Source organism: Drosophila hydei, unplaced genomic scaffold (genome assembly GCF_003285905.1).
Source record: "Drosophila hydei strain 15085-1641.00,03,60 unplaced genomic scaffold, DhydRS2 tig00000315-arrow-arrow-pilon, whole genome shotgun sequence".
NCBI classification, from domain to species: domain Eukaryota; kingdom Metazoa; phylum Arthropoda; class Insecta; order Diptera; family Drosophilidae; genus Drosophila; species Drosophila hydei.
The window spans coordinates 1,151,967-1,170,647 of record NW_022045707.1 but is presented as its reverse complement, the minus strand read 5'-3'; the positions used below and the strand labels follow the sequence as shown (position 1 = coordinate 1,170,647).

At 40.6% G+C, this 18,681-nt stretch overlaps 2 protein-coding genes across 3 annotated transcripts; both read right to left on the bottom strand.

The window, feature by feature from the left end:
• Positions 1–207: 207 nt before the first annotated feature.
• On the bottom strand, positions 208–11,131 carry LOC111599929 (ras-related protein Rab-32). Of its 2 annotated transcripts, none has more exons than XM_023315778.2 (4): positions 9,818–11,131; positions 1,041–1,436; positions 818–961; positions 208–763 (listed from the first exon to the last, which is right to left on the bottom strand). In XM_023315778.2, the coding sequence occupies exons 1-4, from the start codon at positions 10,349–10,351 to the stop codon at positions 656–658; spliced, it is 1,182 nt and encodes a 393-aa protein (XP_023171546.2). In that variant the 5' UTR covers positions 10,352–11,131; the 3' UTR covers positions 208–655. The 2 variants fall into 2 exon arrangements, with proteins under 2 accessions (XP_023171546.2, XP_023171544.2); XM_023315776.2 differs by lacking the exon at positions 9,818–11,131 and adding an exon at positions 1,988–3,769.
• A 546-nt stretch (positions 11,132–11,677) lies between these two features.
• LOC111599946 (mitochondrial folate transporter/carrier) lies at positions 11,678–18,090 on the bottom strand. The gene is made up of 5 exons (XM_023315798.2): positions 16,858–18,090; positions 13,760–13,913; positions 13,344–13,698; positions 12,984–13,129; positions 11,678–12,079 (listed from the first exon to the last, which is right to left on the bottom strand). The coding sequence occupies exons 1-5, from the start codon at positions 17,003–17,005 to the stop codon at positions 11,914–11,916; spliced, it is 969 nt and encodes a 322-aa protein (XP_023171566.1). The 5' UTR covers positions 17,006–18,090; the 3' UTR covers positions 11,678–11,913.
• Between the last annotated feature and the right edge of the window lie 591 nt (positions 18,091–18,681).

Genomic DNA, 18,681 nt, shown 5'->3' with positions numbered 1-18,681 from the left:
TAAATTAATGCGCATTTAGCTGGCAACCTAGGTCATAGGTATTAAGTTAATTTCTTCAGTAATAAAACTCGTATATCATTTGGCTTAACTATCATTAAAAATTTTTATTTGATTGCGTGCAGATAAATAAATGTATTTTTTTCGTTTCTGCTTTAATCTGTGTTGAATAAAACGTACATTTATCTAAATGCAAATAAAGATGGCAGAGTTTATGTATGTGTGTGTGTGTGTGTGTGTGTCTGTGTGTACCTATTTACTATATAAATTCAAGATAAAAACTCTCACATTAACAAAACAAAAGCAAAAAACAAACAAAAATAAAAAACAGTTGGACGACGATTCGTATTTTACACAGATGTAGAAATGATGCTGCATTATCTCATAACTGAGCTCTAGTTTATATATATATATATGTGTATCTGGGTGTGTGTGTTTAGTCATGTAAATAATTTTATGGACACGCACTGCTTCAGCTTAGATTTTATAACCAGTTGATGGATGAACATGATACGAAGCTAAGTCTTAGACACACTTTACAAAAGAACCTAAACATAGTTATTTTTATCATGTTGCTATAGATGTGTGTGTGGGTGTGTGTGTATGTTTAAAGCCCAATTTGATTGTTGGAATGCATCTGTGTGAACGCAGCAACTGGTCAGCAGGAGCATCTGTTCTTGGTCTCTGCGCTCGCATCGGCTGCACTCAAATTGAATTTATCCGCATCATTCGCATCGGCAGTTATCAGTTTGTCATTGATGAGTATCTGCAGATGATTAAAGTTAATACAGTTGATTGATTGACTGCGTTAATCACCTACTTTGTTCACCAAGGCACGTGCGGCTTCGTCGATGTTGATGTTCTCCTTGGCCGAGGTCTCAAACCAGCCAGCGAAACCATTTTCCCTCACATACTCATCCATGCGCTCCGGCTGCGTCACAATGCCCTGCTTCTCCTGATCGCACTGTGTGATAGATAGTTTAGTATATATAGTTCATGTTAGATCCCCTGTGATCTGATCATCAATTCACCAAGAACTTTACCTTGTTGGCAAGCAATATGCAGGGTATGGGACTGCCGTCGGGTAGTTGGACCTTCGAGTCGAGATCCTCTTTCCACTTGCTGACGCAGTCGAAGGTTCCACTGCGCGTCACATCGAAGACAATGAAAGCGCCCACCGCTTCCTTATAGTAGACCCGCGTCATATTGCCAAATCGCTCCTGTCCGGCGATATCCCAGAGCTGCAGGCGCACTATCGTGTTGGCATCCCAGTGCAGCACCTTCAAAGCAAAATCCACGCCGATTGTCGCTCGATAGTTTTGGCTGAAGAACTGATGCACATAGCGCTTGATGAACGAGGTTTTGCCCGTGCCCAGCTCCCCGATCACCAGGATCTTGTAGAGATGTTCGCGTTTCTCGCCGCTGGGCGACATTATGGTCTGCAAGTGAGAAAGAGAGAGAGAGAACTTAAGAGAGAGGCTTATAGAAATGTGAACAATGCAGTGGGGCATGCTCGACTGCACAATACTCGTTCAAAGACTAGAATCTATAGATATATAAATAACAGTTCAGAGTGGCATCACAGGTATTCTTAACACTTTCGCAGCTTAGTCGACTCTCGCTCCAAATACAACCAATATGCTCGCTTTTCACAACGCGAACGAGCATAAGAATACAGTAATGCCCTACAAACGTTAACACTTTATCAGCTCTTAGTACACACTCGTCTCTAGTTGTAAAATACAGCCAATATACTCGCTTGTCGCCACGTGAACGAGTATTGGACTGCAGCAATTCAGGCTTAAGGCAGTCTTGACGCAACAGTCTCCAAGCCAATATGCTCTCTTTGCACTTAATAAACGAGCATTTAGGGTAGGTGTTGCTGGCCGTGTGGTTCGAGGGGTCGCCTGACTATGGAGGGCAAACACTTTTGCGGCTTCTTTTGCTTGTTTTTCAAGCTGCAGCTGCGATTGAGTCCAATAGAGCTTACCGGTTCCATTTCCTGGTCCATAGTCAAATTGCCAAAGGCCGGCATGAGCTTGGAGTCTTTGTCCAGCTGCAGCTTGTCGTCCTCCTCCTGCTCGTCACCCGTATCCTGATCCTCCTCGCCGTATTCGCTGGCCACGGACTGATAGCGCACAGTCTCTCGCCTGCCTTCGATGCTGTCGTGGTCGGACAGTGCCAATTGCTGCTTGAAGCTCAAGCGTCTGAGGCTGGAGTCGCTGGGCTCCTCGCTGGAGCTGGGCTGCTGATTGGCTGCGGCGGCTAGAGCTGCCTCATAGGCGTCTGGGCCGCGTACAGCGCTGCCAACGGCGAAGCGCACGACAGGCGCGACTGATGCCTGTGCCGATTCCGCTAATGAAACGGCGTCCGACGACTCCGCCAGGCTGACCAGGACCAGGGTGGACGAGGTGGGTGGCGAAGGTGGCCTCAATTCGAGCTTAGAACTGGCGGGAGCCGGCGCTGGCTGTAACTCCGAGCTGGGCGGCGTCACTAGCGCCTGTTTCTCCAGAGCTGCCGTATTGCTGCCTTTATTCAAACGATGTCCACGTTGCTGCTGCTGCTGCTGCGGCTGCTGTTGCATCAATGCACGCTTCTCACGGCTGGGCAGGCTTAGGGCTTTGCTAGCACCGCTGGACTTGTGCTGGTCACCAGCGCTGTTCGCTGACTGATGGCTCGACGCACGACTCGGCTTTGCCGGTGCTCGTTCGCGCGGCGGCGTATCTCGTCTGCTCTCTGTGATAACGATTTTCTCCTCAGTCTGAGGCGTTGCTCTCAGCTGCTGCTTCGTTTGTTTCTTCTGCTTGGGCTGCTCTTTGGGCACCACCTTGGCCACAATTAGCTTAGTTGTCTCTTTTGTCGTCGCTGTTGTTGGCTTTGCCGTTGCGGCCGTTGCGGCTGTTGCTTCTTCTATTGCCGTCGGTGTCGGTATCGGTATCGGTATCGGTGTCAGGTAATCCGTTTCGCTTTTGCCTTTGCCTTTGCCTTTGGCTTTGCCTTCCACCGTCTCAACTTTCTTGCCACTTATGGTTATCTTTAATGTATTGCTCGATCCCAGTCCCGTTCCCAATGCTCTTTCCCTGCTGCTGCTGCTGCTCTTCAGGCTTAGCTCATCGCTCGTCGCCAGGCTGTGCGGTCGCTCCTTCGTCTTGGGCTTCAGGCTGCCCAGCAGCAGGCGCCGCGTTAGACTCTTCTTCTTCTGGCTGGCTTTCAGTTCGCTGTCCAGACTAAGCTCGCCCAGGCTGGTCAGGTCCTCGCCCTCGCCGCTGCTTATGGCCGTTAGCTGCTCAGCGCTGCTGGGCTTCGGCTGCTCCTTCTCCTGCTTCTTGGTCTTGAGGCTGCGAAAGGCGGCGGAGAAACGTGAACGTGCCTTGGCCTTTGGTGATTCTAGCTCCTGAGTCTGGTCCTGCTCCTGTATCAGCTGCTGCCCTGCATCAGCTGCTGCTGCTGCTGCTGCTGCTGCTCCTGCCTCTTCCAGGTTTGCTTTCGCTTTCGCTTTACTCTTGCCTGTCTGCGCCTGCTCTGCTTTTGCTTGTTTGTCAGCCTTGTGCATATTCCTTCAGCACGCTTGCTTTTGGTTGGATTCTAGGGTATCACATAGGGTAGCTCGATTGCTGGCAGTTGTCCTGCGCACACACACCCATACACACGCTTTGCACGCTTTTCACGCTTTTCACGCTTTTCACACTTTTCACGCTTTTCACACTTTTCACACTTTTCACGCTTTTCACGCTTTTTGCCAGTCGCAGCGACCGCAACGAGCATTCGCAAATGGTGCACTGAAAATCGCATTGCTAAAGTCTCAGTTTTTATAAATTTGTGCAACGCCTCAGAGATTGAGGGACCCCTCGGGCGCACCCCCTGCCCTGGTTAGCCCCCGCTTGTTGTGGTCAGGTTTTGCATTACATTCACAGCCAACAGTTAACCAACACGCTTACCAACACTGCCCAGCCGAGCTGCTGTAGCTGAATGTGGCCGCCCAATGCTGCGACAGTCGCTTATCAAGCATCAGTCTTTGTTCTAATGAATGAATCTCTCTCTATTTCTGATATACTTGACTCCAGTGTGTCAGGGGCGGCGGCTGTGCTTGCCAAATGGGGCGTGCCGAGGGCTAACAAGCAGCTAACTGTCGACTGGCCATAGCCGGGGCGAACCTAACTAGTTTAGCTAGTTCTTCACTGCTTGACCCCAAGCACTTCGCTGGCTTCCTTTTCAAGCTGAGGATTTGCCAGCGAGAGACGCGGCTCAAAAAGAATCTCAACTGGTGGGTGGCACATAGACAGACGGACAGACATATAGAATTACGTTTATTGCAAAACGTGGTAAGCCACAATAAAGACATATTGCATATATACAATTACACCCTATACCTACCATACCCAACCCAGCAACCCATCTGCCCCCACCCCATCTCCCTCTCTCTGAGCCAAAGAGTATGCGGAAGATAAAGCCAATGATTTGTGTGCTGTGATGTCATGTCAAGTCTCACGTAACGATTTGCTCAGTTTGAAACAGACTAAATGCCAGCCCATATATAACGACTTGCTATATCATTGGCCGATCTATATGCCTGTGACTGCACTTGTCAAGCATACACTTTGCGGTGCTCAGACTAAGCGGAAGCTTAAGAAGTATTCCATAGGTTCCATACGCTGCTGCCAGATAGTATAAGGTCTAACCTCATTAAATGTAAGTTGCGTGGAAAGCCGGGAAAACATTTCCATAATCAATTCAGACAAATGCGAGGCGTGAAAAGCGTCTATGCATAACTTAACTGAAGGATTTGAGAGCAGGACAACGCAATTAGAATACATTTGAGCGAGAGATAGCAGAGGCAAAGGAGAAAGTAGAGCAGAAAGTGTCTAGAGTGTGAGGCATTGATAGACAACAGGGAGGCATATGGAGAAGATAATTAAAAAGAGAGAACAGAGAGGGGTGAGATAGATAGGGGTAGTGAGAGAAGGGAGACAGACAGGGAGGGAGAGATGCGGCTGAGGCAGAGGCAGCGGCAGAGAGAGCAAAAGATATAGACAGACGAGTGATAGGGGCAGAGAGAACAAAAGAGACGAGGAAGAGAGAGAGAGAGATTTATTAAGAAAAGATATAGAGTGTAAGAGAGAGAGAAAGCTAGAGGGAAAGAGAAAGGATACAGAAAGATAGAAGGGACAGAGCGAGAGAGAGAAAGAGACAGAGAAAGAGTCTAGAGAATGAACAGATCCTTAAGAGAATGAAGTCATAGGCAAAGAAACTAAGGAGAATAAATATAAGAGAAAAAGAAGAATAGATAGATAAATAGAACAAAGCAGAAAGAAACGGAAATGCTAGAGCTTAAAACAGAAATAGTAGAAGTAGAGATGGGAGTGAGAAAGACTATTGAGTGAGAGAGAGGGGCTTATAAGCGACAATAAGACAGAGTAAAAAGAGAGAGAGAGACAGATAGTGGGAGAGTTAAGATAGTCTAATCCGATTCAATTGGTGTTAGCTTTGCATTTCGAACGAGCTTTAAGCTCTAATTAAGCTTTGCCTAATCCTTCGTAGCCTGCGTGTGCCACTTGTTCTTCAGGCTCATTTCAAAGATTCTCTGTTTTACCTTTATTTCACTTTCAACTAAAGCGAGAACTGCTTTTGTGGCACACAAAATGTTTGCACGCAATCGACAAAAGGAAGAGCGGGGCGGCGAGGCGAGGGGAGTTTCAAGTGTTTAGCAAAAGAGGCAAGGATATGTGAGCATTTGAAGCATTTCGCTTAAGCGCTGCAATTACCAACGACCCCAATCTAAACAAAAAGGCAGCTGAAAGTGGAGCTCAACTCGATGAAACATGGCAGAGCGAGAGAGAGAGAGAGGGAGGGAGAGAGAGAGAGAGCTGCAGTGCTGGTGCCGTTTAGTTAAATCAGGAAATAACTGAAACTGTTGGCCCTTTGGCAAGTAGACTAAGCAAATCCATAAGCCAACTACAGTAGGGACTCGCTAAAGGAGTACGATGACTTTTATATTAATTACGAATTAATGAGCTATAAAATAAATTTTAATAATTTGAAAATCAAAATACAAAATATAAAAAATTATTTTTAAAAATTTACGAGCTGAACTTTGTCAAATTCCGTTAGTCAAATTAGTTAATGTTCGTCTTAGCATTGAACTACTGTACTTCGCTTCTGCATGCTGCACGCCATTAGCTGCCCTGCGGGCGTCCTTTTTAGGTAGGCGTGGCACAGACAACTACTTCAACAGGAATGTTTTTAATACGCCCCCAATTTGGCTTCAACGGAAATCGAATTGGAATTTCCATAAATGGGGGTTTTCTTCATGCCACGAAAGTATGCAACACTTTGGCGGCAGCTGGCAAAAATATGCAATGCTTATGCGAGATTTCGCTTAGGAAAATTCGCTTTTCATTGCGGACAATTATAGTTAACTGCGAGCGAACGAATAGGAAAATTAAGCGGAAGCGGGAAAGCGGGAAAATTAATTGCATTTGATTTCAGTTATAAATATAAGACATACTATGTCAGTCTCAGTCTCAGTCTCAGTCTCAGTCTCAGTCTCAGTCTCAGTCTCAGTCTCAGTCTCAGTCTCAGTCTCAGTCTCAGTCTCAGTCTCAGTCTCAGTCTCAGTCTCAGTCTCAGTCTCAGTCTCAGTCTCAGTCTCAGTCTCAGTCTCAGTCTCAGTCTCAGTCTCAGTCTCAGTCTCAGTCTCAGTCTCAGTCTCAGTCTCAGTCTCAGTCTCAGTCTCAGTCTCAGTCTCAGTCTCAGTCTCAGTCTCAGTCTCAGTCTCAGTCTCAGTCTCAGTCTCAGTCTCAGTCTCAGTCTCAGTCTCAGTCTCAGTCTCAGTCTCAGTCTCAGTCTCAGTCTCAGTCTCAGTCTCAGTCTCAGTCTCAGTCTCAGTCTCAGTCTCAGTCTCAGTCTCAGTCTCAGTCTCAGTCTCAGTCTCAGTCTCAGTCTCAGTCTCAGTCTCAGTCTCAGTCTCAGTCTCAGTCTCAGTCTCAGTCTCAGTCTCAGTCTCAGTCTCAGTCTCAGTCTCAGTCTCAGTCTCAGTCTCAGTCTCAGTCTCTTAATCTATCTCTATCTCTGTCTCTGTCTCTGTCTCTGTCTCTGTCTCTGTCTCTGCCTCTGCCTCTGCCTCTGCCTCTGCCTCTGCCTCTGCCTCTGCCTCTGCCTCTGCCTCTGCCTCTGCCTCTGCCTCTGCCTCTGCCTCTGCCTCTGCCTCTGCCTCTGCCTCTGCCTCTGCCTCTGCCTCTGCCTCTGCCTCTGCCTCTGCCTCTGCATCCGTATCTATACGTGTCTCTCTCTCTCTTCTCTCTTCTCTCTTCTCTCTGTATCTATACTTGAAGATAGAGCTATCAGTATCTATGGCTATCTATCATCTATTCGTATGTATTAATCTAGATCTGTCTTTATAGCTGCATCTGCCTCAATATATCTGACCATTTCTACATTCATTGCTGTATCTGTATTAGAATCGATATCTAAATCTGTTCATATCTGTATGTAGAGTATATATTGTTAGGTATACATCAGCTTAATTATGTTTAGCTATATCTATAACAATAGATACATTTGTATCTACTACTGTATTTGCAGCTGCATCTTTATTCAATAACGTAATGTAATTTCTAGCTATATCTTAATCCGTATCAGTATCTATAGCTGTATTTTTAGCTTTATCTGCTACTTTTTGTTTACATACCATTGTAGCTGTATCTATATATGCAGTTATTTTTATAAATGTATCTGTAGCTGTGAGATACTTTTAAAAACGTGACCTTGCACTGTCTTAGCTATGTGCTCACATGATAGATAATAAATTATACCGATGTAGATGTATATATGTATATATATGTTGTGTAAGTCTGCAACTTGCGTGTGGCAGATTAAAATGCGAAATTAACAATTGTTGTTTAGCTGCAACAACAGGAGTCACAAAGTGCATTGGCTTCAGGCTTGCAACGATGCGCAAAAGCTGATTATGCAAATATTTAAATACATATACAGAAATTATATAAATTATATATATAATTATATATATATATAGTGAGAGATGTTATATTCTAAGCGATTACTCAATGAAAAGTTTTGTACACGCGCCGCATATTTGATACTCTGCCACATCGTCGGGCATCGATATTGATATTGATATCTTATCTCTGTCAATGTCGAGTCACCCAAAAAAAAAACGAAAAACGAAAAAGGAAAAAGGTGAGCACTGATTAGATTGAAAAGCAAAGCCCAAATGCAGCCATGATTCACTTGAAACAAATGCCAATAATTATAACTGTTTGTCTTTAATTAAGACGTTGGCTCATATGGAGGGGCTCTCTCGCATGCAGTTCCCGTTCCATTCCATTTCAGTCCCCCACTTCAGTGACCTTAAAAATGTGACGTGAAACGCTGCGAAATGTGTTCCAAGTTGATTCCAATAAGACAATGCATATATCTAACTAGCAATCGTTTAAGTATCGCCCAGACACACCCACACACACGCACACATTCTCACACTCAATTTGCTGGGCAGCCAACCTCGACCGGCTTGCCTATATATATATATATATATATATATATATATATATATATATATATATATATATATATGTTTTAAATATAGTATATCGCATATCGAGAGTGAAATTCCATTGCCCATAACACGTGCCACGGCTCGAACCAACGGCATTTGTGGCAGCCAGTAGCCACCCACCTCTCCTCCCCTATCCTCTCCTTTCCTTTGCCCACTTTACGTTTATCGTCGTGTTTATTTGGTCAACAATTTAGATTTCATTTCCTCTTAACTGTGTGGAAATTGCTGTGACATAAGATTCGAATGTTTTGTGTTTTCCCTTTTTCCTTGGCAGCTTTTCATTTATAGACTGATCAAAACCTAACATGATCTTGAAATGGAAAAAATAGAAAAAGCTATTTATAAAGATGACGACGATCAAATACCCTTGCAGACAGACGAGAGATTGCTTTACATAATATCCAATTCAATACGCCACACTTGAAGCCATTTGAAATTTTAATTGGTCTTCCAATTCTAATTAGATGTAAATGCTTACAAAATAATACAAACCGGCAGCTCACCATTACTGCACAGTTTATACTGTTTATAATTCCAGTTGGAATTTGAGTTGCAAGTGATTATAAAAAGCTTATCGAAATTCTTAACACTGATTACGCATATTTTGTTTATATATTTAAAACTGATTAAGCATATGTATATTAACTCTATGCCTGTCACACTCTGTGATAGAATTTTAATACCCAACAAACCTCATATGCTCTCTCGATTATAATTGGAAATTAAAGCGCATTCAAATAGTAAACAAACACTTCCAGCTCTCGTTTCCTTCGCTGCATTCCTCATTACAAAAGTTCCAATTCCAATTACTATTCGAACTCGAAATCGAATTTGAATTTGCATTTTCAGCTTTTTTTTCGCCGAGCTGAACGTGATTTAAGCTTATCGATTGTGTTAAACACAAGAGCTTTGAATATATTAACTACAACAACTGCTGTCACAACAATTTTTGATGTTGTTGTTGTTGTGAGAAGGGTTGGGAGGGAGTACAATAAATATTTGTATATGTTGCTGACAGAGAGCGACATGCCTTTTATTGCAAAACTTGGACAATGCGAGTGGAATTGATAAACTTTTTTTGGGCTTTATGCAACATTAAAATATAACGAGGGCTGTTTAATGGTTTTAGCATGTATACAAGCATTAAACGCATATCTTAATGAACTTACAAATACTTCTATATTATTTTGCTGGCTGTTTAAATTTTTAACTGCCCTCGCACACTGAGATTTTCTGTGTTGTACTCACCCCATTATAGAGATAACCGTTATTCCGATTGATATCCATGTTGTTGATGCGTGCAGCCGGCATATCCGCTGTGCTAAGCGCCTCAACGGCGCTGAGATCGATTTGTGGTTTCAGCGACGCGTAAGCTGGCGTCACGCTGCGCAGCGAATAGTGGGAGCTGCTCAGCTGCTGCTGCTGCTGCTGCTTCGATTCCAACTGGAATGCTAGCTGATGCCGAGCTAATATGGGCGATTCTTTGGCACTAAGTGCGCCCAAAGAGACTGCGCTTAGCGGCTGATGCTTATGCTCGACTGGCGATTGGTCCTTGTTAGAGCTGTAGCAGGCGTAGGCGTGATGGCAACGTACGCAGGCACAGCTGCTGTTGCTAGTGTTGTTGGTGTTAGTGTTGGTGTTGTTGTTGCTGCTGCTCAGATAACTGAACGACTTTGATTTAGAGTTGGAGTCGACAGAGCTGAGCTCTGGTTGGGAGTCGCAGAGGTTGCGGCGTCCGGCTGAGGATGAGACAACGCTGCAGCGTATAACGCTAGTTGCCATGCAGTGGCACTGGGGTTTATATGAGGGTGGGGTGCGTGTTATTGCCCTTTAGACTTTGAAAAGTAACTCTATTTGTTGCTGTTCTTGTTTTATCACTCCACTTGTCTGCTCCAGCAGTCAAGGTCATTCGCACGCTCTTTATCTACACACGCATGTACACATACACATACACATACACATGCGTGCTGTCACTGTTTGCTCTGTTTTGTTTGTACCGTTTATTTCGCCTTGTCGACTCTAACGGCTCAGCAACATGTGGTTGTCGAAAAAACTTCTACGGTTGCCCTTCTCTCTCTTTCTCTCCTTCTGTTACTCTCGCTCTCTTCACTTTTGCTCGAACGGTAATTAATGCGCCTGCACTTGAACTTTCGGCGCGCACTTATCAAAATTACAATTTATTTTTAACAATGCAAAATTTTTTGTTTTTTGGTCAGGTTATCACTTTCTGACACTTTATGGGGTTTATTGAACTCGCTCGTTTTGGATGCAATTGCTGCACTTTTTGACTAGCGCCAAATGTCAAGTTAAGTAAACAAATTGCAAACTGGTTTTTCGGGCCAAGAAATGGAGCACTCAATTAAGCATTAAAACATTTAACATTCACATAGCCAATTACATAAGCTTTTACTTGTATTTTAATTGTTGTTTTATCGTTGTTGTTATTATTCCTCCTTGGCGTTAATTTAATATCACGAAAATTAAATTCACACACGTACGAAAAGAGAGACTCAAAAATGACGCTCGCTTTACTACAGCCAAGCACACAGAAAGAAGCGCAATACGTCCACTCGCCGTCACATTCTATTGTTAACTGAACGAAATGCCTTGTGGAGAGCTTGAGATGAGCGAAACGGTTATTTAAATGCTTGAAACGGTTGGAAAGAAACGGTTTTGCACAGCGCGCCAATTCGCACCATTTGAATTAAGTGTTGACAATTATAGTTTATTTCATTTTCATTAATGCAAAAGATGACAACTCTTAAGTTTATTATTAGCTGCGTACGTACATATAAATTATATTAATAAAAATTACACATGATTTATATTTAAAAAATATTAATTTTCACGAAATGCTACAAAAAGTAATTGAACGAATGCCTGAAACGGTTATCGTTAAGATTTTTCCACAGTATCGCGCCAATTAGAAATTTGAATTGAACGTTTGTCGACAGCCCAAAATAATTTCGTTTGAAATAAAACAGACCAAACCATTGTAGAAAAAACGTATAGAAATGTGATGTTTTTACAAATTATATTTCTTAAAATCTATACACAGCTATATTTCAAAGCGAAGCTCTACACTTGCACTTTGACTTAGAAAAGATAAAGCTTTTTCGATTCGTTATATATGCTTCTGCATAGGAATATCGTTTGCATTTAAGACTTACACAGGCTCTACTTACTCAGTCTGCACAAAAATATAGTTAACAATAGTTAAAATATGTAAATCTATACATAATATAAACTAAATAATTAACAACTAAATGAAATGTGGTGGCCGTTGATCAACATGTCTAAACACTTCGCGCTAAATAAATATAGGTGTATGAAAAAGGCACAGCTTAAGTGGTTTCTTGTTCACTATTGTGAGCGTCCTTGCGGTCTTTGCTTCGGGCCAGCATGAAATGGGAGACATTCTCATAAACCAAGAACGTGACCATACAGGCAGGCACAACCCTTATAAGATTCGCTTTCAAACCCTTGTAGAAACCCTTCCAACCCTCGAACCTGCAATGAAAATCAAGCAATAATAATATAAGTAATTTATCTTCAAGCACCTTAACTACTTACAATGCAATTCATTTCAGTTTAGCAAAGAGATTCTGCACAATTTAAAAGAACTTTATATATATATAGATATATTCATATACTACTTACTTACAGAGGCTGAAGGCGAAATAAAAAACAACTCGTGTTGAGAACTTGTGGAAACATATTTTGTTTTATATAGTTTCTTGGCATTTTAATGTTTTAAGATATATATCTTTCGCTAATATTCTTTTCATGAAAGTTTTCTTTTGTTCGTTTCACATGTGAAATGTTATCCTAAGGTTATTTAGTTATTTTCCAACAGAAAATGTGTAAAATTATGAAGAATCTTTTTGCCAAAATGAAAATTAATTATGCCTAACTAGAACAATTTATGCAAATAAATAATTTAACTAAACTATAAACTAAATGTTTGTGCAAATTCTTTGAAATTACATTTCACATATTTTTTTTCCATTTATAGCACAAGTTTCCTTATCGAATTTTATAATATATGAAAAAACCATATAGTATCAATTCTAACTATGGAATTAACTTAATCTCAATTATAAACATATACTAACTATAATTAATTACAAAAGTAAAACAAAATCATTAAACAATAATACAAAATAAATGATACGCTTTGTCATGCAGCTAAATTTCCGCGTAGATTCGTGTATATATTCATATACATATATGTATATATGTATATGCATATATATGGGTATATCTTATATATGTATAACTATCATTTAGTTGAATACTCTAATACGCCTAGCTGGTAAGCTTCTCCCATATGAGCATAACCATGCAAATGTTAGGCGTTACGTGGACCAAGTACGGCACGAGTCCCTTATAGAAACCACGCATACGTTCGTACCTCCAAGTCTGTTTAATGCAATCCCAGGTGCCGTTATAGCGATGATGGTGATCCTGCAGACGTGCACGAACCACCTGATATGGATATGTGGCTGCTGCTGCAATTAGCTTCGACATCGCTGCAAATGCCAAATATTCACTCGTTGCCTAATAGAGGGAGACGGAGAGAGAGAGAGGGAGTGAATGAGCAAAGTAGAATTTAGTTGAAAATAAAATTCTATTGAACAGTTGCCAAATAGGCATATATAGCTATACTATATGCACACTGTAGCAAGAGCTAAGTATGTATATGTATATGTATATACGATATCTATTGATATATATCTAGATGGCAACAGCTGGATCATGTGATGCTACACACCAATTTCGTGTCGATGGGCAGCTTGCGATATTCATTATATGCGTTCTTCATCTCCTCGTAGGTCATGAACTGAATGGCACCATGCGAGACGCCCAGCATGCCAGGCACAAATCCCCGATAGAGTCCACGAATACCCTCAGCCTTATAGATTTCAGATAGAGCATGCACCATGCCACGATATTCACTGCTGCCCGCCGAATCGTATTGCAGGCAGAGACGCGTCTTTACCACCCAAATGGGATTTGTAAGCAGTAATGTGAGAGCGCCCGATTCGGCGGCTGCCAACATATGCATTGTGGGGCCTAGAGACATCGTCGTATTGCCCCCCTGTATAAACGTCTTGATGGTGTTGTAGCTGAGAGATAGTAAAGAACTGTTAATCAATTCCTACCTTTCAATAGGATTCAGTTACTTACAACATAAAGTATAGACCCCACGAGGAGCCGGAGCCCCAGACATTGGGTGTAACGCCCTTGTAGAGTCCACGGAAGCCCTCCTGACGAAAGATGGTGGTAAAGGCGCTGCCCAGTCCACGATATTGAGGCACAGCCGCTGTGCGACCATCGTTCACTGTAAATGAAACCACAAACGAAACTCGTAAATGATAAATATATATATATTTACGAACTGTTTACTGTTCAGTCTAGACATTAGCCTTCAAGAACTAGGCACGCTTCTTACGTGACTAATTGAGTAATAACCTTAAGGTACTATATTTCTTTTTATCAAACTGCTAATGAGTTGCAAAATTTGAAAGTTTTTGCTAATCACTTTTTGCATTCTTAAAAAATAATAGCAAGTAAATTTGAATGGTCACAGTATTAGGAACTGTCTAGACTTTCAATCAACCAATCAACTAGAAAAGGCAAGTTGAGGTTATGTGCTAGTGATTCATAGAGCAATGTTCAATCAGTCCATTAGATAGCCATAAATTGTTATGTATTAAATTGATACACAGCTTTTTTTTGGCAATGCTTTTTAACCGACTGTACATCGAATCAGTTTCTGTTGTTGTTGTTGATTTTTGGGCCCTGAATAATGGCCAGCTTCAACAACAATAGCAGTCAATAACAACCTCAACAACAACTTGTTGTTTTCGCGGCCAACAGAGATAGCGCTAATTGTTCGCAACGGATGTGATAACGAGTCCAATTGGAAAAATGGTGAATGTAGCTTTATAGGCTGGCTGTTGCTATAGCTCTTGTTTGTGCGGGCATTAGCTTGACTTTCGATGTGTCTATAATTATTTAAATATATATTTATATATATGTCTATATAGAACAGAAAAAACACAAGCTGCTAATAAGAAACGCTGACGCTGCGATCTGCCCTGACAACAGCGGCGTTTTGGGGGCTCGTCTCTTGTCAGAAGATTCTATTTATAGATGGCGCTGCTTTCGCTAGTTTGACTTGTGATTGACCTTGGCGGAGAGGCTGAAGCAACAGAAATTCGCGCAAAATATCCTGTTCGAATGTACTACAGGAAAGGGAAATTAAAGAAGAATGTCATATAGAATATATACCAATTATCTGTAGACTGTTGCTCATACACATATTGATAAAACATATATACATACATATATAGAAACAGCTGATGTTTGAATTCAGATCGGCCACACGAATTTAGTCTGTTTTGCAGCGCTAGCAACTGCGCACTTGGTAACAACAACTGAAGTTGATTTAACCAGTTGCTTCTGCCGATATATACACACATGCACACACATATATGTAGATATATGCCGTTAACAAAACGTACAGTCAACATTTTCGTCACGTGATGCCGCTGAACGGCAGCAATAAACAAGCGAATGCGCAAGAAGTAGAAGTGCAAAGGTCGACTGTGTGCTACCCTGTAAGTAACAGCATATGTTGTGTTGCTAACTGCTTTGCTAGTTATTTTTTATCGTATATAATATATGTATATGTATATGATATTTTAATATATATATATATATATATATTTGCTATAGATTTCGAGCACCATAATATACCCATCATCTGTGGCTTTAGTAAACGGTATAATAAAGATAAACAAGTTTACGCCATTTGCTGACGTTTTGATTCGTTTTTCCCCCGCTAGATGCGTCATACAGTCGTATGTGCACACATATGTCTATATTCATAAGCTTATACTCAAGATACTGAAGTGCGTGCGTGTGTGTTGCGAATTCTGGTCAATAGATGGCGTCAGCATATGCTTTTGCTTCTTGGGGTCACACGATGTTTCTTCATTTACTTTTATTTTATTTGATTCGCTTGAACATTTTTCGCATAAACATCTTAATTTGTTGGCACTGTTAACTTATTTAATTCAGATTATCAATGTATTTATTTACCATTAAAATTGACAATTTTAAACAGGTTAAGTGAAAAGTTTACCGACTGGGAAAACAGAAGTTAATAAATCTAAGAAAATCAAAACAAACAACAAAAACCTGTTGATGTTGTTGTTGTTATTGTTATGGCTTATTATTGAAAAAATCGAGCAAAATACGGAAACAAAGCCTAAACGAGGACAACTACTTATATGAGTATATGTATATATATATCTGTACAAAACAATAGCTAAATGCTGAGTCATAATATTCAAAGTACAGTGAAAGCTCATCAAACGTAACTCCCTTAAATAGAAATATAGTTTTCGGTCAAGGTAGCTTTCACTGTATCCATTATGGCAATATAAACTTAATGGAACCCAATAAATGCCAAATTCTGCGAGGGGGCGCGTTCTTCTAGCTCATTCTCGTACGTGCGTAGATTGCGCAGTATACCCTGTTGATAAGCCAACAAAATGTAGCATAATCGGTCAAAAAAAAACTTGAGGACTTTAATTTGTTTTCGCAAATGTCAAGCCGTCAATAAATTAATGTCGAATGGGAACGCAATCAACAGGCAAAAGTTTATTTATATATTTACATATTTATAAGTTTTTTTAGCTCCACGTGCCGCTGTTAGTTTATTTGCTGTTATTACAACATTACCAGACTAATTTAACGCCGGTTCAAAGCGTTCATGGAAATTTTCGAATGCAACTGCAAACACATGATAAGACGAATAGAAAGAGAGAGAAAGAACCAACAATGTAATCGCATGCAGTGCTGAGCTAGTTCTTTAGAAAAGCTAAATTGTACGAACAAAAAAGATTATTGATAAGCCTTATAACAGATAAAAAAATTGCTTTAGTCTTATTGGCTCAAGCCAAAAATTCTGTTTTAAAATAAAAGCTAATTGGATATTACGACTGAAAATGTATATGTACAAATCTGAAACAAAACACTTGCATGTGCTAGAATAACGCCGCCTTTGCAGCCCGACAGCTTGAACGAAAATGTCAAACGAACTGCGCAACACTAAACGAATACAAAACAGAGGAAGGGGAAGACGCAAATCTACAGTTACTGTTTATTGCCGACAGTGCGCTCTTGTGGGTCAGTCACGTGCCAGACGCTCATATCTCGCGCAGACTGGGTGATCGCATTGCAATCATTCGTTTGTTCATTCACAGGGTACTCACCAGCAAAGCGTATTTTAATAAGATCCAATGGGTGCAGGATAAGCGTGGATGCAACGCCGCCTGAGACGCCAGCAACCAGATGCTCGTATTTAACATGGGCAAACACATTAAATTTGCCAGGGCTGCTTGGAGCTGTATTTGCGTTCATTTTCGGTTGCGAGATTTGTCTTTGTTGTACTGTTATTAATGTTGTTAGAAGCTATTAGCTTGCTCTTTTACTCTTTATATATATATACGTATGTATACGTGTATACGTATTGTATTTACAATCTTTGGCCTGTAGCTGTATCTTTGATCTACGGCGAATCAGAGAAACTTGTTACACATGGCCGCAATTCGCAGTGAATTCGTCTTGTTGCTAGGCGCCGATATATTTTGTCTGCTGCTGCTACTGTTGCTAACGTTGTTATTGCTTTTGCTGCGTATACTTAAACATTTCTGCCTTTGTTTTGTTGCCGAGCACATATTTTCCCTCTCTCTTTGGCAAATTGACTGCTGGGTTGTTCAGTTCAAGTAATTTTGCTTTTCAATACAGTTACTCCGCAGCTTTCAACACATTAATTGTGTATATGGCTGATGAAATATGCAATCGAAAATTGTGATGTTTGACGGACGCCTCTTCGTCTGCTTCGTTTTCATCTGATGCTCAATAATCATTTGCAAATGCTGAACATTTGCTTATGTAATGATGTTTGCTTTCTCTTTCTTGCCACAATTAGACTGCTTAGTATATTATTTTATTATTGCGAAATACACGTGTAGACGATTAAATAAGGACAGACTATTCTTTTTTTTACTATTTGAATGCGCGTGCACAATTATACTTTTTCTGTGGCTTTGACTCTCACAACACGCCTTCTTCTGCGCGCTCAACCAAACGACGAGGAAAACACGAATGAAATGCTCAGCAGCCGATGTTGGGCTTTTGTAGTGTTTAACGTAGTATATCGATACATCGATAAATGAACTTTCGCAGTAGAGAGGTTGCTGCCATATATGCTGAATGGAAATTAGGAGGGTGGCTTTAAAAGTACCATGAATGATCAGATATTAGAATTGGAAGAAATATTTTTTTAATGCGCGACTTATAATTTGATATGACTAAACATCATTCGATTACAAAAATTCTATTAGTTGCTTCCCAATTGATCTTATCTGAGAAGAACCGTTTCAATACGTTTAAAAAATTTGGCGCACAAGGATTTTATGTATAAATTTTGAGATATTTAGGTTCTGTAAGTTATACGTCTAGAAATCTGAAATTTATGAATATATATCTTTCATTTCTTGCTGGCAACGGTTGCTGCGCCATGTACGTGTTTTGTGTGAATGTTGCTACATATTTTGCTAGCCCACATTTATCGATATTTTTGTACAATACTGAATCGATATACTATACTTGAATAGTCTGGCCATATTCCTGAACCGCCATTAATTCAAAATTTTCTTTCTTTTTATTTATTTCGTATCAAACTTTAAATTATTTATACAGCAATTTGTTTATATTCAGCACTTTAACATTATTATTTGTTGTTTCCTCTGATTGTTGCACAATCGTTAATATTTTGAAAATAGTTTCGTTGGTTTTCCTTCATTTATTATTACAAAATACAACTTATTATTAGTTAGAACGAGAAAAGTTTTTATGTTTTTGTTTTATGTTTAATGAAAGCGGCGGACAAATTTTCGCGAGTGCCTAATTGTTATAAAAGCTATTGTCATGGATATATATATATTGCCTCAATAGGGGTAAACAGTTATGTATATGTATATATATAAATAAATATATATATATATAAATATTTATATGTATATATAGAAAAG